General features: G+C 52.1%; 2 protein-coding genes across 3 annotated transcripts in view; both read right to left on the reverse strand.

The window, feature by feature from the left end:
- Positions 1–3,602: 3,602 nt before the first annotated feature.
- Positions 3,603–12,087, reverse strand: CLEC19A (C-type lectin domain containing 19A). 2 transcript variants are annotated; one of them, XM_068206866.1, is made up of 5 exons: positions 11,752–11,937; positions 6,409–6,574; positions 5,810–5,903; positions 4,871–5,003; positions 3,603–4,133 (listed from the first exon to the last, which is right to left on the reverse strand). In XM_068206866.1, the coding sequence occupies exons 2-5, from the start codon at positions 6,570–6,572 to the stop codon at positions 3,772–3,774; spliced, it is 753 nt and encodes a 250-aa protein (XP_068062967.1). In that variant the 5' UTR covers positions 6,573–6,574; positions 11,752–11,937; the 3' UTR covers positions 3,603–3,771. The 2 variants fall into 2 exon arrangements, with proteins under 2 accessions (XP_068062967.1, XP_068062968.1); XM_068206867.1 differs by lacking the exon at positions 11,752–11,937 and adding an exon at positions 11,978–12,087 and having other exon boundaries at positions 3,924–4,128.
- A 4,200-nt stretch (positions 12,088–16,287) lies between these two features.
- The window catches only part of SYT17 (synaptotagmin 17), a 33,523-nt gene continuing 29,043 nt past the window's right edge, over positions 16,288–20,767 (reverse strand). The window contains exon 8 of the mRNA XM_068206865.1: positions 16,288–16,484. Within this exon, the coding sequence (XP_068062966.1) occupies positions 16,288–16,484 (197 nt within the window). The remainder of the gene's footprint in view (positions 16,485–20,767) is intronic.

The raw sequence follows: 20,767 nt of genomic DNA on the forward strand, positions 1-20,767 counted from the left end.
GCAATTAGTTCAGGTGCCATCACACAACAGCAGCTTCCAGGCTGTATAAATCCAGCCTGATTCATGCCTCTTCCAGGAGGCATGGCTGCTGCAGCCGAGCCCTCGGGCTGCCCAGAAGGAGATCCATTTCCCAGCAGGTTTGTCCCCACTGGCTCCCACTGCCCTGCTCGTTCCCTGGCAGCAGCAGGGACCAGATGGCATCGGGCAGGATGGGAAAACCCTCCTGCAGAACAGCAGGAGCATCTCTAGGCCAGCATCCACTGGGACCCACACAGCACAAATCCTGCTCACCTTCCCCGTGCCTCACCGCTCCATCTCTCCCTGCTGCAGACATTTGGGATGCACTGAAGCTGTGGGATTTAATACTAACCCCATTGCACAGATGGGTAACGTCATTTATCACAGGGCTTTGTGGCTTGGGGTTTTTTGGTGATAGGGCTCACTGTTGCAGCCAGTCTGTAATGCACTCTCTGAGCTGCTCAAACCATGTTTTTTGGTCCCGAGATATTTTTGTTCTCTGTCAAAGGGAACCACTCTGAGGCATCCTGGCCTCAGGGCAGGAGCTGAGCCACTGCTCAGGCAATTAAATCCAAGGGAAATGCACAAGAAAAAGCTCATGATTCAGCCGTGCAGCCCTTATTCTCCAGTCATTTACGGGAGAAAAAAAAATCTTAACTGAATTAATAGAGGAAAGGACAGCCCAGCCCAGCCCAGCCAGGCATCAGAGCAGTCAAGATAATCACTGGGGAGGAAAATCCTCACCAGGCTGTGCCAGGGCAGCACCAGTGTGCCCATAGGCTGTGACATCCATGTCCTGTGTCACAACAGCCAGCAGCACGTCCCAGGAAACAATCAAAGTAGGAATAAAAGGAATCAAAGGGTCAGAGGTGCAGGCAGGCCCATCCCTGCCCACTACCAGGCCAGGGCTGGGGGCAATATTGCCTCTACAGCTCAGAAATAGGGTACAAGGAGGGTAAAGACTATACTGGGTCACTCCCAGGCTACATCGCACACTGTTCACACTTACTCCAGCCTTCATGCATTACAAAAGAATGTGTTCAACCGCTAAGAAAATCAGTGTCATAGAAAGACCCTCGGGAATCAGTCACTCGCAAGTGATGTGCAGGAAAGGTGTCAGAGAGTCCTGTTGCTGCCAGGTTTCCCATTGCCTGCACCACAGAGTGAGTCAGAAGGGAGAAATTCAAGATAACAAGAGAGTGAGGGGTTATGGGACAAGGAGAACAGAAAAATAAAGAAGTTCAGCCTGGAATCTGGAGCTGCTCCAGGCTATACAGAGTCTGGAACCGTCCATGCCGAGAGAAAGGGCGTGGCCCATCTTTCATCAAGCCAGACCCACTAGAAGTTCATTAAGGAGGTGAAAACTCCTGTTGTTTTCTGAATTTTATTTGATTACCGTGAAACAGAAGACACTGGCAAGGACAGAGGGTTGATTTTTAAGTAAGGACCCTGGAGGCAAAGGAGAAAGACAGGGGGGTTGGCAAACAAAGCCCCTATTAACTTTGGTCCTGACTTTCAGGTCATGCATGTTCAGCTCTTTTTACCTGGAAATGAAGATGTAAATTGGAGGTGACAGCTTTCATTGGGCTCTCCATTAGCAATATTTTTAACCACAGTAGGGCCCAGATCTTCAAACACTTTCCCAAGGGAAGGTTTTAACCTTTCTTTTGAAGCATCTCATACCACTTGCAGGGAAAAAAGACAGTTGTTTGGCTCGAGGCATACCAATCCCCAGCCGCGATGAACTCCCAGCTCCTCCGGACAGGAGACGCAGCAGAACAGCGAAGCCAGAGTGGGGAGGGGCAGCCTGGAGCCGAGGCTGGCACGGTGCAGCAGCGGCTCCCCGCTGCTGGCTGTCCATCCAGCCCCACCCTGCCCTTGGCACGGGCTCGGGCACGGCCAGCCCCGGGGACGCTGGGCTGTGCTGTGCCCACTCCAGCGCAGAGACAGGAGCACAGCCCAGCCCTGGTGCTCAGAACCGGCAGCTCATCTGACACGTCCTGCACCACACTTGGCTCTCCAAACCCTTTTCTGCCACAGACCACATCAACCTTATCCACCTTGCTGCATCCCAGAGCTTTCTTTTTAAACAGCTGGTTTCTTCGCATGCTGTTATCATCCATACATAATTTATTATTTTCAGGTGAAACCAAAGCCTCTAGAAAACACATCCAATGCTGAAATCCAGAACTGAAAACTACACAAATGGCTAACTTTCCATGTAAATATATGAATAGTGTGTATAATAATTTTAAAAATCCCGTTAAAATAATATAATTTCATTTACATGTATTATCCATTTATATATTATATATAAAAATGTTTTTATAGATAAAAATACAAAATCAGGGATGACAGCACTTTCTTATTTTAGAAACTTGGCTCCAGCACACACATTGCACTTTACCACATCATTATTACCCCTACCAAATTTTCCAGTTTCTCTCCAGAGGAAACATCTTAGCTGAAAGCTCCACTGCCATCTGAGGAAGCAGTTCCAAGCCCCCAGCCAGCCTCAGCTACTGACCTCCATTGCATCCAGTGTGATCACTCTGGAAAGGCTTCGTTTTGGAATATTGTGTTTCTAAGATGGTGGCATCGAGGGGGACCAGACAATTTTACGGCAATGCTTTACTCATCTTTGCCAGCAGCAGCTGAGATGGGTCAGACCCCGTGGCTTTGCCAGAGCAGGGACAAAAGGGACTCGTGGCTCCCAGGAGGGGGCAAGGGGCCTCTCTGGGGGCCCCTCTGCACAGGGCTACCTGCAAAGCCACCTGGATGCTACAGGGCTGTGAGGGATCAGGGTTCACAGCCTGGGGGAACACTGGATTTATTGTGCCTGGCTGGGTCCAGCAGTGCCCTAGGAGCTGTGTCCCCTAAGGAGAAGCCTGGTTTTCCCTCAATAGTGCTGCCTTTCCCCTGGGCCCTGGCACCAGCACAGCCCCACTTACACCAAACCCTGCAAATCCACCCTCGTCCAGGAGGAGTGTCCCATCTCCACACGGAGCAGGTCAAACCAGGCACAGGCAGCTGCCACAACCACACATGCCCCTAGAAATATTTACCTGGGCGACAGAAGTACTTCTGTGGTGCCAGTGCAGCAGAGGACAGCAGCAAGGACTTAGGGAGAAAACATCCTCTCACTAGGACACGGGGCTGCAGCAAACACTGCAAGCTTTCCCCAGCCAGGACAGGGCTGTGAGGATGGGCTGACCCCCAGCTAGTGTGTGTCAGCCCCTCACCTGCCCTCCAGCTGATTCAGTCCTCTCCAAGCAGCCAGGGCCAAACCTGCCTGCCCAGGGATGCTGCTGAGCCCTGGGGCACTGCCTGGCCCCTCACACCCTCCATGGTGCCTCTGTGTTTGCTGGGGGCCAGGCAAAGGGCAGGGTGAGCACACAGGCTGCCCCACACACCCCAAAAATCAGTCAGGGTCTGTAAAATAAACTTTCCTAGGCAGCTGCTCCCCCTCAACACACCTCTGTAACACAGAGCAGGTTAGGGAAAAAACAACTTCTTTCACATGAAACCCCAAGCCCCCAGGGAATGGCTGCTACTCCAGTGCAAGAAAGAGCGGAGCCTCCACCTGCTGTTTGCTGTTTATTTTAGCAGAGAGAAAAATAACATGGACAAGAGGCATTTTGCATAACTTAACAGAAAAGAACACTTTTCCTCCACTCTTTGCAGATCAACAGGCAAAAGCATTTCCTACACACGGCTATTTTTGGGTGCTAACAGTTTGGTGTATTGGTAAAATCATGGGTTTCCTCTAACACGCTGTGATGGTTGATCTGAAATCCAAAGCCAGCCTCGGGCCTGGGGGCTCCTCTGATGTTGAATGCAGCTCCTGTCACTGCTGAGTGCCAGGCTCATCCCCACCATCCTCCCAGCTGGGATTCTGCAGGCAGGGACTGGCTGGGGATCCAAGCAGCTCCATGGCTCTCCCAACCCATGCCACATCCTGACCGCTCTTCCCTGGCACAGCTGGAGAGGTGACCCAGAATGAAGGGGGGTGTGGGCAGCACCAGCAGCCTCAGTCCAGGGCCAGTGAGGGGATCTTGCAGACAAAGGGGAAGGCTCTGCCACAGGCGTTGTCGTTCCAGGAGCGCAGTGCTGTCCTCCAAAAAACACAAGGCATTAGCTGAAAAAAGGCAAAAGGAGGGAAGCATGCACTGCCCTTGGGACTAGGACCTCCTGCCCCTGTGGGAGGCTTTCCCTGGATGCTCTCATTTGTGCCATTCACTGTCATGCTTCCTCCCAGCATCCTCATCTGGGGGATGTGAGACGGGAGGCCGGGCCCCAGCTTGGACTTGGTAGTGGAGGGGCAGCTGCAAACACAGCCCTGTTCCCCCAGAATTATCCACGGGCTGCCCACGGACAAGACATGTAGGCACATCTGGGGGGCCCGGACACACCTGGCTGGTCTCACCAGCAGGGAGGGTGTGAAGTGGGATTTTTGCACAGGCAGGGTCTTTTCCCACTTCAGCAAGATGTCCTGGCACAAGTATGGGAGAGAAAAGCTGGAAAACAATGAGTGTTTCCACAGGTTTCCCGTGGGGGAGGGGAAATAGGAAAATTCGACCTTTGACTAAATTTGGTAATTTGACAAGGCAGCTGATGCTCCTGCCCTGGTGCTACTATGGGAGAGGGAGATGGGAGCAGAGGGAAAATGAGTATGTGTGCATGTATGTACAGAGTGAAAAGGAAAACACGTTTTCACTGTAAAGAAAAAAAACCACTAAAAAATTAAAATGCAAATCCTCTGCCTGCCAGCAACCTCTTCAGAAAAGCAGGAGGCACGGTGGATTGAATTTATTGACACACAAATAACACTGAAGATGCCCTGGGCACTCACCACTGCTGTGTCTGTACCAGATCTGCACGCAGTCCTCCTCCTCCGGGATGGAGTGGATCCCATCGTCAGGCTGGCTGCCATCCCAGTAGTGGTAGTCGTAGGAGGAGCCATCTGTCCACTCAAAGTGACCCTCCTGACACAGGCCAGCGGAGAAAGGCTGTCACCACAGAGCTGCCACTGCAGAGGGCTCCCGTGTGGTCCCCACCCCCAGTGCCACACAGCCCAGGGACATGGGCAGGGACTGTCACCACTCAGCAGATCCCATTCCTATCCCCAGTGCCACACAGCTCAGGGACACAGACAGACACCACTCAGCACAGTCCAAACAGCACATTTGGGTTTTACAACTGGAAACTTGCCAAGAACAGCCCAAGGTTTTGCGGTTCTCACTAGGGGAAGCCCAGAAATTAAATCTATATATTTTTTAACACTCCCACCCAGTTCTACACTCCTTTTCCTCTTCATTTTCCATTCCTTTTCCAGTATCTACAAAAAATTTGCTGGCATGAGACTGTTTTCCTGATGGTCTCCATTTTTCTTTCTAACATATAAGACTATATATTTTCAACATGTCGGCTTTCAATAGTCACAGAGTAGCACTAAAGCAATGGAATTTGGTGTTTTTTGACACTGAAGACCTTTTCAGTTTATGTGCAGTTCTTGGATTAGCAGTACAATACTCTTTCTATTAATCCAGTAATAAAATGGGATATGAGTAATTATAGATTAATCTATCAATTCTAGTAACACTTCTCTTTTAAAAGCAGACTGGAATGGGTGAAATAAGTTTCTCTACGTGCTGCACCACTGACTCTATGCCATCTCCTGATTAAAGGGGTATAAGGGGCAAAGAAGAAAACCAAGTGGCTTTCCAGGAGGAAAACACAGAGAGGTGAATTTTTCAAAGCCATTTCCCACAGGATTCCAGGGAACTCCCACCTGCCGTAGGTCGTTCAGTCCAGTCCAGATGTCGGTGGGGATGCCGGGCACGCGGCTGTTCACCAGGTCGTACACAAAGACGTTTTCTTCCCAGCTGGCAAAACAGAGCAATACAGGGCAATCAAGAGGATATGTCAGCAAATGGTCAGGTGTGTCCCTAAGCACTCACCCTACCGCAGGACCCGTGGGCAAATGGGTCCCCTGCTTCTTACTGCTGGTGGTAACTTTCCCAGGTCTGTGCAAGAGGAGCACAGTGCTGGTGAGAGCTGGGGAGAGGGAGTGGGGAAAAAAGCCCGTGTAAGAATCCTGTCGTACTTCTATCCCTTTTTCATGAGTAAAAAAACACAGTTTGGAGAAATTTAGGAAATACTATGCCAGTTTTCCTGCCAGTCCAGGAAAGGCATTTAATTTCTATACTGCCTTTCTGAGACCTGTGCATCTGCCTTGACTGGGCCGCTGCTGCAGCAGGATGTGTGGGCTGGAACACGAGCCTGCAGCTGACACAGAGGCTGCGATGTGGGACTGGGACTTTGCCCCCAGTTTCCTTCCTCCCAGGCTGCGTCAGCGTGGGACAACCAACATGTTTCTGCACAGCTCACCTGTGGATGGAGGCCAGCTTGGCTGACCTGATGCCGATGGAGAACTCGGCGCAGTAGAGGTCGGCTTCTGCCCAGGTTTTGTTGATGGGGAAGTAGCGGTAGCAGTGGCCTTCGTACTCCGTCCAGAAGAGTGGGCAGGAGTAGGCGTGGACAGGCTCAGGCATGGCTGGGGGCAGAGCAGAGGACATCCAGCAGCTGGCGGTGAGACAGCTTGGCCAGGAAGCTGAGCAGGTGATGGTGGCAACAGTGCCCAGCCCTGCTCTCCCACCCCACCCAGGCAAATAAGCACCAAACACATACAGGGAAAACCCAGCTGCTGCAGGAGCCACGCAAAAGTTTGCAGAAGTCAAAATACATTTTAAACAAGTTGTGGGGTTCTCAGTTTCAGCATCTGCCTAAATCAAGAGGGACATTCCAAGCTAGCTTGACATCATTTTAGGTAGAGTATGCTTAAAATAAAGGCACTGACATTTGCTGCTGGGAAAACCGAGATAAGGGCTCCTCTTGTCTCTATCAGCACAAGCGGAGCCACTGTGCTGGGAGGGGAGCTGGCAGCCAGGGCTGCGGGGTTATGGCCGTGTTCTGCCCTCCCGCAAGGACAGCCTGCAGCTCCTGCCCCCAAGGAAAGCCCCATCCATGCCCCGTCCCTGGCCGGGATGCAGCCGTGCACGCAGGCACGGGAGCAGCCGGCGAGGCGCGGGCCGCCGGCAGCGGTGCCAGCCTGTCCACAGATATCCCACCAGCAGATAACAGCCAGGCCACGCTGCTGCTGCTGCTCCCCCGCTGCTCTTCAGCACAGTGGGGAAGTTGCCCCAGAAGAGGCCCCTGTGGGGGCAGGATGTCCTTTTGGAGCCTTTGTAGTTGCTGTCTGAACACGGCAGTGGCATTAACACGTTGCTCCAACCTCCTCTGTGCTCCGCTCCCCCTCGTGTGGGGAGGATGCAGCACTCGGGAGCCTCAAGTCTTGGGGCACACAGACTTAACTCTCTGAGCTGCTGGTTTGTGAACGTGGGGGAATTGCCAGCCCCCCCCGAGCCAGTTCCCACCTGCCCAGGGATTGTGGGCTGGGGTCAGTGCTGCTCTTGAGGCCAGTGGGGCAGTGGGCAGGGTGGGCGTGCAGGGGGTGAGGGCAGACGTCAGATGCCATCAGACTATCCAAGCAGGTAACAGCCTCAAGCCTGGAGAGGTCAGGGCAGTGCTCCAGCACTGAGGGGCAGGGGGAATGGCTTTCCCTGGGAGTGGAAAGAGCAAAACTGCCAGCAGCAGCAAGGGATGTGGCAAAGGAAGCAACAGCGTGGAGAAGAAGAGAGGCAAGGTGAATCCAAAGCAGCTGTGTGAGCATTCATGGAGCCAAATCCTTCCCTGTGCCAGTGCTGGCAGCTCGGGGTGATAATTTCATCTTTCAGCAGCTCTTTCCACGTGGGGCTCTCTGAGTGTTCTACAAACAGCCACCAGCCAGCCCACGGGGTCCCTGCTGTCACACCCCCCTCCCAGGTGACAAACTACAAATGCAAAGAGTCTTTTTTTTCTCCTGAGCAAGGCCAAGTCAACTGCCAAGCCCCGTGGGGCTGTCACCCCATCAACCTGCCTTGGGACCCCCAGCCACGCCTCCAGAGGAGCTGAGACTGGGGGCAGCTCTGCACCCAACAGCAACAGACCCCTGAGGGGCTCAAGGGACTCTCCCATCCTCAGCAGCACTAATTTTGGACTATGGAGGATAAAAGATAAGGCCTGCTGGGCTGGAAGAGCAAAATAGCTTTTGGGGAGAGTGGGTAAGATAAAGACAGCTCAGCAGCAATGCTGAGTTCAGTTCTCCGATTCACACCCAGCCATAACTGCACTGGGAAAAACCTTAGAACAGCCCTAGGAGATGCAAATTACTTCACTGTAGTAACAGAGCAGGACCAGGAACTCCAAAAGCTGATGTGATTCCTGGCAGCCAAGCCCTCCTCCCCTCATGATGCTGGCCAGGGTTCCCTGTCTCCACCAAAGCTGAAGCAGAACAAGGGTCAAACCTTCACTATGAGGCTTCAGCTTCATCCCCAGGTCACAGGTGAGGCATGTACCCCCAGCAAGGACAGGGCTGGGATCTGGTCCTGGCTTGCAGAGACTCGAGGTTGCTGTTCCTTCCTGCCGAGGACAGCCCAGAGGTCTGTGCCAGACAAGGCACCACCAGCTGCTCCAGCAACTGGGGTTTTATTATAGTGCCTTGACAAAATCCTCACCTCTGGCAGCGTGGTGGCAAAATTCACAGGGCTTCACCCAGCAGCACCCCCAGCAAACGGAGCCTTCACTCCCAAGTGCTAATTGCAGTGGATGTCCCACTGTCCTGGCTCAAAGCCAGGCACCCCAATTCCAGGGAAAATCACCCTCATGTTTGTTCAGAGCAGCTGAGACCAAGTCAGAAATTGAGACAGCCCTGCTTTGTTATTCCGTACTGGTTCCCATTAGGTAGCATTAATTTGATGAGCTTCAGTGAACCAGAGGTGCCTGAAGGAATTTAAGGTTAAATATACCAAAAAGGAAAATATGGGAGGTCAGCTTTTAATTAGCATCTTTTCTGTTAGGTCAGGATCAGAGGCTTTGTCTGTCTCTTTGGAGGAGAACTACTGGTCACAGTTTTTCAGGCAGGATCAATTAGGGGAGCTGTTTATTTGAAATATTTGTAGCAGAAAAACCATAAGAAATCTGATGTAGGGTTGTGAGTACAGGGGCCTACTCATGGCTCTACAGGAAAGCCTCACAACCCAAGCCAGCAGCTGTGTGTGGTATTTTGATCTAGAAGGTGACAGGGAAAGCATTTGGGGGCTTTTTAGACCCAATCCTCACTTTTAAGGAAAGTGAGGATTGGGTCTAAATGACCAGCAGAACATCAGCTCCTCCACACAGGGCAGGATCAGCACAGCCAGTGTGTGCAGCACGGGGGTCTCTGCCAACCCCAAGTCACTCCATCCATTTGCACCCAAATTCCTGGTGAAAAATGATGGCAAGAATACTTTCTCCCTTTTTTTTTTTTTAATTTACAGTGCAGCAGTTTTAAGGGCAGGACCATGTTTTAAAGCAGCACCAGCAAAATAGCTGTCCAGACTTGGCTGAAGATAAAATTCAGATCAAGCAGCTGTTACTAACTCAGAAAAGCTGGAAAACAAATATTTGGGGTCAGAAAAAAAGTTTTGTGCTCTCTGCATTTGTGTCAGTGCCAAATTGGAGTCTTTTTTATTTATTTACTAGCTGAGCCCTACTGTAAACTACCAAGAAAATCACTTTTCAAAATCTTACAGAAGCTGGCATTGCTCTGCCAAAAAAGTTTCACTTCCTCAGCTGGCCTATTTCCAACTAGAAATAATTAACTGAGAAAATCCTAGCCAGTTTCACAAGGGTTTCTCTTCATTTCAGTATGCTACTGGGAAAAAAAAAAACAAAAACAAAAAACCTACCACCAGCTGTATGGCTCCCCTGGACTCAGCTGGTGAAGAGCAGGTTTGCTCCTGAAAACTTCATCCCAAGGAGCAATGCTGCCTCACTTCCAGGGATCTGCAGGTTTGAGATGTGAAATCTGAGGCTAGGACAAGGTTGGCAAGAGATGCCCAGGCAAGGAAGGCTCCTGAGGGGCTGCAGCTTCATCAAAGGGTTTTGGACAGCAGACACTCTTCTTGTTGCAGAGAATCAAAGAACTCCATTTCATCAACAGCTGACAGCTTTCCTCAAATCTTAGAGGTGCTAGGAGACACCCCCCTTGGCATATCCATAAGCTAATGCTGCCATCTGACCTGAAAAGGCAAGTGAACCTCTTCAGCTCTTGGCAAGCAGCTGGGTTTGGAGAGTGTCCATCAACACCCAAAAGGCTCGTCTGAAATTCATGTCAACAGAGAAGAGCTGTCCTCAACAGAGGAGATCCTGTCATGTGGAAGTCTGGGGCCTTCCCAGGGCAGAACCCCTCCACCAGGACCCGAGGGCTGTGGTGGTGACAGTGAGCGATGGGCAGTGGGCCCAGCTGGCAGAGCTGGGGCTCAGGACCAGCATCCTGGTGCTCACAAGTCACCTCTCACCATCTCAGGCCACGGGGAGGGCCAGCAGCAGGGCTTTACCCAGGCTCAGCACTGCTGGAGCTGTGGGGAGCTAGAAGGGATGGGTGAGAGAACAGGGCTGGGACAGGGGACCCCCAGAACCCATCCCCAGGATGACTTCAGCAGAAACTGCCTGTGGCTAAGCTGGGGGTGCAGCTGAGCCAGAGGTCCATCCCACCACATCCTCCTTATTGAGTAAACCCACAGAATAAGCATTTAAACAGGGGGCTGGAGGGAAGGAGCACGTGGCAGGGACTAAGACAGTGCTGTTGTGTGATGTTGGGATGTCTCAACTCACGCATGGCTTTAGAAGCAACTCCTTAAGCCCTGACATTCTAGTCACCATGGCCAAACAATGCCACCTTCATGTTACTTACAGTATTTGTTTTTCATTAACAGATGAAAGAGTCTCACACTGAGCATCCACCTTTGAAGGATGTGATCAGGGGAGGGACCTTGGTCTCCGTGTATCTGGGGGCTGTATGGAGCTGCAGGAGAAGGTACGTCCACTGATGGACATGAATCTCATAACTGGGCAATATTTTACACACCCTGAAGTGTTTTTAAGGCACATGGCACAAGTTTTCAAGTAAAATATTACACATCAGTTGAAGCACATTGGGAGGGACATCCTGTCACAACGAGGGCTTTCCTTTTTAAAATTCTTTAATGAAACCAAGCTGGTTTTACAGCTTCAAATCCTCTGTATGTTTGGAGTTGTGAGGCTACAGCCAATACCAGCAGCAATGCTCTTGCAGCTGGCACTGACAGATAGAAGTTATCTCACAGAGTTTTTTTCTCCTTAATTAGTTTTGGCAAAGCTCCCACGGATTAGGCGTCTGGCAGGAAAGCCAGGCTTCTATCGATCCCTTTTCTCACGATCTCACCGAACAGCACTTAAGGAATCCCCTTCCACTCACAGTCCCAGTAAACCCTAACAGGGTTCAAACAAACTTGGTGCAGCAACTCTCACTTGCACTGCCACCGTGGAAAAGTTTGGAAGAAACCCAAGCGGCATTCAGCAATCAGCAGCAGCTCGGAGCAAAGGAGGGGAATAAGGCAGAATCCCGTGTTTGTTCCACACGCAGTAATTGTGAATAAAGGAGGAGCCCTGATGGCCCTCAGCCTGTCCTGCTGGGCTGCACGGCCACAGCCCTGCACCCTTCATGTGTGTGCCCCACGCAGTGACTCCTGCCACCGCTCCACGGCAGCGCCAGCGCCAGGGCCACAGCCCCGAGCCGCGGCAGCGCGCGTTGGCAAAGGCCAAAGAGCTCACCTGACTCACAGAAACAAAGCCAGCCCAGAGACCTTTGGCATCCCGAAGAAGGACCGGGTCTGCCCTTGGCACGTCCCCATGGTGAAAAAGGAAGTTGATTTCAGAGAAAGTCAGGGAGCTCTGGAGCAGGGGGAAGCCCGCTGCCGGCCCTGCGGGAGGCACACACGCTCCTTCCCTGCCGCCACCACCGCCGATCAAGTCACCGCGGCCAGCGCCGAGCACTCACCTTGGCTGATCTTGATGTTGGTCTGGGGGAAGGCCTGGGCGGCCAGCAGGGCGGCGGCCAGCAGCGCGCACAGCGCCCGCCCGCTGCCCATGGCCGGAGCCCCGGCGCCGCTCCCGCTCCGCCGCGGGGCCCGTCGGGCGCGGGGGTCGCGCAGGGCTCGGGGGTCCCGCCGGCTGCGGCTCCCGCCGAGGTCCGGCCGGCGTGGGGGTCCCTCCGGCTGCGGGCCCCGCGGGCTGAGGGGCGGCCGCCGGGCGGGGCGGATATAGGGGCCGCGCTGCCCCCTCCCCCGAGCGGCGGCTCCTCCGCAGCCCGCCCCCGGCCCCGCTCAGCGCATCCCAGAGGGACCCGCACCCGGCTCTGCCCCAGCCCGCCCCCGGCCCCGCTCAGCGCATCCCAGAGGGACCCGCACCCGGCTCTGCCCCAGCCCGCCCCCGGCCCCGCTCAGCGCATCCCAGAGGGACCCGCACCCGGCTCTGCGCCAGCCCGCCCCCGGCCCCGCTCAGCGCATCCCAGAGGGACCCGCACCCGGCTCTGCCCCAGCCCGCCCCCGGCCCGGCTCGGGCGCACGCTGCCCCCCAGCACTGTTGTCACCCGCCGGGGCCGCAGGCGAGTCAGGACATCTCTCCTCCTCGGCCCCCCAGGTGCAGCCCCGGGCGGTGTTCGGTGTCCCCATCCCGCGGCGCCCCCCGGGTGCGGGTGAGGAGGCTCGGGGCAGCCCGTCACCTCGGGGGTGACAGACCGGACCCCGCTGCCGGCAGGGTCCGGGCAGGGGCGGCGGCGAAGGGCGAGGGCCGTGATGACATCGGGGAGCGGCGGCGGCGGCGGGCACCCGGGGAGGGAGGCAGGGGAAAGGCTCGCAGGGCTGCAGGGCAGTGGGGTTTAACACGGCAGTACCCCATTGTGTGCTGCCTCTGGTTTGGTTTGGTTTGGTTTGGTTTGGTTTGGTTTGGTTTGGTTTGGTTTCGGGGGGTGGGGTTTGTTGGGTTTTCTCCTCTGTTTGGTTTGGGATCTTTTTCTCAGAGCTGACACACTTAAACAGCTTGGAAGAAGGATCCCCCAGCTGTGCCCAGGGCTCCAAGGCTATTTCAGGAATTTGCTCTGTGCCCATCTGCCAGGCCCGTGCTGGGTCCATGCCATCATTTAACAGCAGAAAACCTGATATGATGCAGCAGTCTGTACCAATACAGTCCAGCATGTCTCCTTCCTGTGGTCAACATTTGTTAGACATAAACTTCAGATTTTTAAAAACACTGTATAAAATCCTTTTCTAACTGTTGCACTCATAAGGGAAATAGTACAGGCGCAAATATGATACAATTTAGTGGTCCTGTTCAATTTCCAACTAATGCCTTAAATCACCACTGAAAGAACTGCTTTGGAATATTCTCAATGCTGTTCCCTTTTTATTCTTAGCTACAGATTAAAATTTTCAGCATTTTGGACCCATTTTTAGAGATTCAAGTATAAACAATTTGGGGTGACACCAAGCTTTCAGTACAGTAAAGCATCCAGACTTACTCCAGAGACAGTAACTCATTCAATCAACTTTTCTATATTAAGTTTTCTTCATATTAAATAAAGCCTTTTAAGAACACCTCCCCCCTTCCATGCATTGTTCTGAAATTATCTGGCTCAAGGAAAAGCCTACTGCTACAGCAGAACACTAAAAATGAAGGCATTGGGATTATTAGAAGTCAAGGCATGCCTATTCCCTTCTTTCCCCAGATAAAGCCAGTGTTATAAACAACTTTTAGCAAACTATGGAACAAAAATCTTTGAGCATATTAATCTACTCCCAAAGCACAAATATTCATGTTTAAATAGGGAGCAGAGATCCTGAATAATTTTTATGCTGATTTCTAACAGCCAGACTCATGGCAGCAGCGTCCCCCAGCGCAGCTGGGAGCACTGAGCTGCCCCTGAGGCACAGCCCTGAGCCTGGCACAGCAGCTGGGCACCAGCTTTGCTCCCAGCACTGGGACAGCACAGGCACGGCGTGCATGCAGTGCCAGCTGGAGCTGCAGCTGCCCTTTGGGCTACCTTCCAGCTTCACCAACATGAGATGTGCTTCACCTGCTGGCTGCAGCCCCAGGAGCACAGCCACAATTCATCCCTCCTGCTCCTCTCCCTCCCATGCTGTTCTGTCTGCTCTGCAGGCCAGGAGCTCCCCACTCTGCTTCTGTTCTGCTCTTACTGACCTTCCCTCTGGGCACCCTCACCAATTTTTGACATCCTGTGTACATGACTGTTCCACCCTGTGGAACAGACACCTCGTGACTTCAAGGACAGACTCAGGCAAGATTACTTTCTGTTCACATTTCATCCCCAGGGCTGAGCAAAGCCTGTGTCTGCTCTCATGGATGTCCTGAGCTCATTCTGCTGTCCACAGGCCCCACATGGAAGAACATTAATGTCAGCCACAGTAACTGCTGAAACCACGGCCCCTTGCCTGAGCCTTCATGAGTTACAGGAAGAGCTCAGCCTCCTGCAGCACACGTTTGCCCAGGACTGCCTGTGGGGTCCCTCGCCACTGTGATTTTTTATGAGACAAACCAGGAGGAAGCCAGAGAACAGAGATTTGTCATCAACCTCACTGCAGGACAGAGAAGAAATTCACCTTGCAGAGAGGCAGGTTAGAACTGATACGCAGCATCCGCAGTGTGCTCAGAAACAGGCTGGCCCTGGACAGCCCTGCAGGCACCACTGCCCCGCTGCTGTGTGCTGCTGACACAGAGCAGCTGTGCTGGGGAGCAGCAGGCAGCCAGGTGCCAGGGCAAAGTGCTGAAGGGATGCTGATATCAGAGGTACCACACAGACCTGCCCTGGAGCAGGAACACCTGGACAGCAGCAGGGGTTATTGGCCCACACACTGACATCTGCCAAAGCAAGCACTTTTTTGGTTTGGGATTTTTTGGTGTGGTTGGGTTTTGTTTTGCTTTGCTTTTTAAGACTCGCCTGTCCCTAACTGTTGCAGCTAAATAACAAACAGGTGAAATAGTCATGTGTGTTGTTTTTTCTTTTTTAAAAATCAAAATATTAAAAGCACAGGAGATACTGGGGTTTCATTTTGGGCTTCATTTAATGAATAGAGGAGGGAGATGAGTGCTGCCCATCCTGCCACATGTCATCTCTGGAGTCTGACACATCCAAACCCCAGGGTGTTATGTGGGGTCTGGCTGGGAACCACCATGGCCAGGCCAAGGCATCCAGCTCGCTCTCCATACCGACCTCCATCAGCAGGTGCCCAGTTTCTCTCAAAGTGCTCCCAGTTCATCTGCAGTGAGTGACAATGGGGTAACTGCCAACATTTTGTCTTTTTTTTCTGCCATAAGCATAACTGAGGGAGCTCAACACAAAGGTGAATTCAACAAGTATCACCCCAATCCATGTGGCACAATTAAATAGAATTTTATTTTCAATAAATATACAATCTGCATCATACCAGACAATACGCTGTGGAAAAATAAAATGTACAGAAGCAACCTACAGGACAGCTTGACTGTAGCTAAGTTCACTTGGTGACCTGAAGAACTACCTGGGTAAACACACACAACACAGAAAGAGCCACTGCAGTCTGTGAGAGAATTAAAATTGTGTTTTCTGGGTCTTCTTAACCGCCAAAGTCCCTGGAGCAGGATTTTTTTGCACAGCACATGTTTGAAAGGATGCGAGCTGGTTTTCCCAGTACAATGCTATTGGAAATGTTTATTTTGCTATATCAGCACTGAATCTACTACGCACACAGACTGCTATTGAGACTGGCAGGTCACCACTGACGGGACACGGGATCTGTCCCACGTGGGGCCACACGTGTGCCCCGGCACACAAACACACACACTAACAGCAGCTTAATTCTGTTAAAACTACTACAAGGACAAAACTGCAGTCAGAATCGATTTCACCACAGGTTCTACCGTTTAAAAAAATATTCTAGCCTAATTACCACGTTCACCAATGAGAGCACACGGGTACTTATATCTCCGAGAGGATGAGCCATGGATTTGGACTGGAAGGACAGCAGAGGCAGCTCCCAGCTCCTCCACCCACTCCGTGCTTCCCACGGCACGTCCACGCACAGCCCGTGCTGCCCGGCCCCGCGGCCGGGGGCAAGCAGCCAGAGCTCCGGCCCCAGGGGAACAGCTGGAGCCAGTGGGACACGGATCAGAGGCCAGCACGGCTGGCTGGGTGCTGGCATTAATCCAACGGAGCTGCTGTGGGGTGCGTGTGGGGTGTGAGGTGGGGTGTGTGAGTCGTTGGTTGGTTTGTTATCTCGTCTGCCCGCTCGGTCTGGCTGCCGTCAGTCGCCCGCCTCATGTCACCTCGAGGGACGCGGGCGAGACGCGGTCGCAGTCCTCGCGGGAGCGCAGGCTGTGCCACTGCTCCACGGCCGTGCGGTGTGCGCTCAGCATGCGGCGCCAGTGGTTGGACTCGGGGGCGCCCGTCGAGTACTGCCCGATCACGATTCTCCCAATGAAGTCGTTGCTGCTCTTCACGTTGTGCCCATACACTGGGGAGAGCAGAAACAGAGACTGGTCAAGGCAAAAGCACCGCTGGTCCAGCCAGAGCCCTGCCCCAGGAAACCAAATGTCCTACAGATGTCCCCCTACAGCAGGTGCCAGGTGCCAGCATTTCTGGTATGAAACTCAGCATCTGAAAAATGTTAGAGAAACAGGAGCTTGGAAGGAATAAAATAAGCTGTACTACAGACTGAAATACAATTCAAATAAAGACACAAATCCACAGTTACCACAGTATTTACCATGAATAGGTAGATTCATAAAATGATTTGGGTTGGAAGGGACCTCAAAGATCATCCCATTCCACCCCCCCTCCGTGGGCAGGGACACCTTTCACTGGAGCAGACCGCTCAAAGTCCTGTCCAGCCTTGAATGAGAATTACATCGTGTAAAGAAGTGCCAAAAGCTCTGCCTGGGCATCATGAAATCACAAAGAGAGCTCAGCAGCCTGAGGCTGGGGGAAGGCAGAAGCAAAGCGCCCTCCTCCAAACGCATTGCACAAAGCACTCCAGAGCTAATCCACAGCCTGCCCTGCTCCGAGACGGGAATTACACACTCAGGCTGTCAGCAGGATGTTTACACAGTAACGATCTGCCATAATTATCACTGCAGCTACTTGTTAAATGTCCAGGAAAGCAACTGAGGGAGAGACACCATCCCAGCACCCCGTCCTCTGGATTAGCCCAGTCTCCTGGAAGGAAAGATCGCAGACAGCAGCAAACCCTAATGATGGGCCTGATCCTGGGAAAGGCTGAGCACTCCCACCAGACAGGAGCAAAAGCACTTTGTGCATTGCAAACTGAAGCCCTGCCTCAGCTCATTAAAAAGTTGAAATTAAGTCTTTGCAAGCTGAAGCCAGGATATCCACAGGCACTGCCTGGAATATTAACGATTAAAAAATCTCCTCAGGAAAGAGAGGGATTTTTAAGGACAAATGTCTACAGGAGCTCCAAATCCAGCTGGGCTGGTGCAGCCAGAGCATGTTCGGCCTGGCATGGAGCCCCTGCCGGCAGCACCAGCTCTCCAGGGCTGCTGGAAACCAGCAGTGGCAGCAAAACAACCTCTGGGAACCCCCATGGCATCACCCTGATGTGTGCACACCCTCACAGGCAGGCAGGAGACCGAGCACAACACACTCAGCCTCACTTCTAACCACACACCTTTGCCAAAGCTGTGCATTTCCTATTATAATACACCCCCCAACTGATCAGCATTACTTTAAGCTGCCCCTCTGCCACCTCCACACTCTGCAAGGCTGGTTCCTCACCTCTGTACCAGTCTGGGATCTTGCTTTGGCTGACTCAGGCACCACCTGCCAGTGCAGTCCTGAAATCAAGCAGGGCCAGGTTACATCTCACTTGATCCCTTCCGACAGCTCTGACACACACAGTTTGTGGGCAGAGATGCTTCTGCTCACCAAATTACATGTGGATATTTTAGGTGACAGCAAACCTTCAAATGCCCAAGTAATTTGTTCAAATAATTGCTCTAAAAAATCTACCCAGCAACTCAGAGCCCTGTAAGTCCATCTTCAAACGACATTTAGAAATGATGTGGGGCTCACCACCCCAGCAGGAAGACCGCATCTCTTCTGCCTGTCACCATCAGTTATCTGGGGCTGATGCCATCAGGACATGTTGCCAAGTAAGTGCCTCTGTCAAGAGGCCAGGCTGGTGTTTTTTGGAAAGGCCACCTTCTGAGGACACAGTCAGGAATTCTAAGCCATCCATCTCCAACTAATACACAGCTTGTCAGGGTTATTAATGAGTTCTCCTACAAGGCAATGGATCACAAGTGTAGCTAGCAGGACTATACTACATGTTTTGCTATGATTTATTAGCCTACAGAAATCAAATATTGTGATAAAATTACGTAAAAATACCCCCAAACCAAAATTTTTCAATAGGATGTTTTTTCCTTTTTTTGTGGTTTTGTTTGTTTGTTTGTTGTTGGTCTTGTTGTTGGGTTTGGGGGTTTTTTTGCTTTGTTTTGTTTTGGTTTTTTTTTTTTTATGCAAAATTAAGGAAGATAAAGCCTAATCCTGGGAGACAGCACCAAGTAATTTAAACCAAGAAGCCTTACAGGCCATCAATTAATCACAGGATAAATTAACAGTGGAGAAGAAGTACCCCAGGCATACTGATTCTTCAAAATACTCCATGCCAGGACTGTAAAACAAGCAGGTGTGGTAACTAAGGGCACCTGTTCTTCTACTGTTGATCCAAGTATTTTGAATTCCTGTAATGCAACTTGCTAATCTCATTGTGTCAGGTAATTAGCATGCTGACTCCTTTGGGGTATTAATGGGCTAATTATACAAGCATTGTTGCTTCTATCATTAACTACTGTAGACAGCAGAGAGACTTATTGCTGAGGAACAGGGAAGACATTTTCCAAGGCCAAATGCTCATTCACACACAGACCATGAGAGGCTGCACTGGACTGACCTCAGGTTTACACACTCACAGCTTCACCACAGCAGCTTTCTCAGATGAGAGGTCTTGTGTGCCAAAAATTCAACTTTACTCATCAGTTCAGAAGCCTTTTAAATTCAAGGACATGCCTTTCTGGGTGGCTAACTGCTGTATTTCACTGCTAAATGGCCAGGATTTGCTGAGCAATCTGCTGATGGCTGAGCTCACCAAGCTGTGGAATGGACCTTACCCAAGAAAGGGCTGCAGTTGGCATTGAGAAAACAAAGCCTTTCCTTTGCTCACATTCAGGAGCACCATTTCCCTGCTGCTGCCATCAGTACTTCCAAGAAATCTTGGAAAAGAGAATGGTAGGAGCCCACAGGTCCACGTGAGCAGCTGGAAGCAGAGACTGGTGCTCCTGTCCTGACACAGGGAGGGGGAGCATCTCCCCCACTCCTCCCTTGGCTCAGCAATCACTTCTCAAACAGGGGAGGAACCGAGGAACCATTTCCTTGAGCACCAACAAGCACCAGGCACTGCTGCACGGATTTCACTCAGGTCTGACCCTTGAGCCTGCTGCAAAGCCCTGCAGCAGCAGTGCCAGCCCACCCTGCTGCACACACGGAGCCCTGTGTGCCACCCAGGGACCCACAGCACTGCGGGGGCTCAGGCACAGCCCCACAGGACACAAGGTGAGCTGCACCCCACTGGGGGGCTGGCTGCTGCCCTGGCTGCCAGGTGTCCTGCTGATGGCAGCAAGGGACACCTGGGAGCCCCTTGGAGCAGGAAAGCCCTGCAGAGCTGAGCAGCAGCCTGAGCCAGAGCTCTGCTTCTGCACACACTGCCCCACATACACACACACACCCCACGGCTGCATCCCCACCTGCAGAGGGGCCAGTTCCACACAAACTCACATTTTCAGCCTTGGGGGAGTAAAGAGCCCCTGCTCTTTCCTTCCAGCTTGTTCCACAACAGGTGAAGGTGGAGGAGCTCCACAGGCAGCAGTTGAGCACTGTGCCACACACTGAGTCCAGGTGACTGTACAAGGGGACTGAGCTGTGTTCCCTGATGTCTGAACATCCCCTGACAGAGCCTGAAAGGAGCTCATAGTAAATTTCAGATTCAATCTGCCCTTGGCCACAGAAACAGTGACACCATGGAGCTGCTCAATAGCAGAAAATAATGTAATTAACATTTGTCATTTTCAGAGTGACCCAGACTCTGGTTATGAACTGGTAGATGGTGCTTTCCATTTAAGAAGCATATTTTCCTGATGGAAACGACACACCTGATCTCATGAGCTCTTTTTCCACCGTCACAGTAATTCACACAATAGCAACATCCATTTCTAGACCAACACAGAGCAAAAAGCAATTAAAGAAGCAGAGGTCAAACCAATTTCTTCTGCAGCTGCTCTTCAGAAGGACACATTTGGAAACAGAAAGGCTTCTTAAAAAGACATTCTTTAGAATAGAAATGCTGAAATACAGAAGAAAATCACCTTTACTTATGTCCATTAAAAGGGCCGAATTCTTGAAGACAAGGTACATGATGTAGATAAAACATTTTCATGTTATGAACTTATTGATGCAGCGTTCCTGAATGATCCATATCCAACTGATGGGGGCCTGGGTGCCGCATGAAATGCTCCTTTGGGGTCAGGGCCCATGTGCCCCACAGAGCTCCTGCACAGGAGGGAAGGCTGAGCCCCCCAGCCTGGCTACCTGCTCCCTGCAGGGCTGAGGGCACAGCCATGCCAGGCACTGCACAGCCAAGAGCTGCTGCCCCGCAGGGCAGGGACTTCCAGGGATGCAACGGGCCTTGGAGCTCCAGCAGCATCTGCTCTGGGGACAGCTCCA

This window comes from Anomalospiza imberbis, chromosome 16, assembly GCF_031753505.1.
Source record: "Anomalospiza imberbis isolate Cuckoo-Finch-1a 21T00152 chromosome 16, ASM3175350v1, whole genome shotgun sequence".
Lineage (NCBI taxonomy): Eukaryota > Metazoa > Chordata > Aves > Passeriformes > Viduidae > Anomalospiza > Anomalospiza imberbis.

Coding starts and splice junctions, on each gene's coding strand:
- CLEC19A (XM_068206866.1), bottom strand. CDS start 6,572: ATGCCTGAGCCTGTCCACGCCTACTCCTGCCCACTCTTCTGGACGGAG. Junction 5,004..5,809: donor GACTGAACGACCTACGGCAG/GTGGGAGTTCCC, acceptor GGCCTGTGTCAG/GAGGGTCACTTTGAGTGGAC. Junction 4,134..4,870: donor CTGGTACAGACACAGCAGTG/GTGAGTGCCCAG, acceptor TGTTTTTTGGAG/GACAGCACTGCGCTCCTGGA.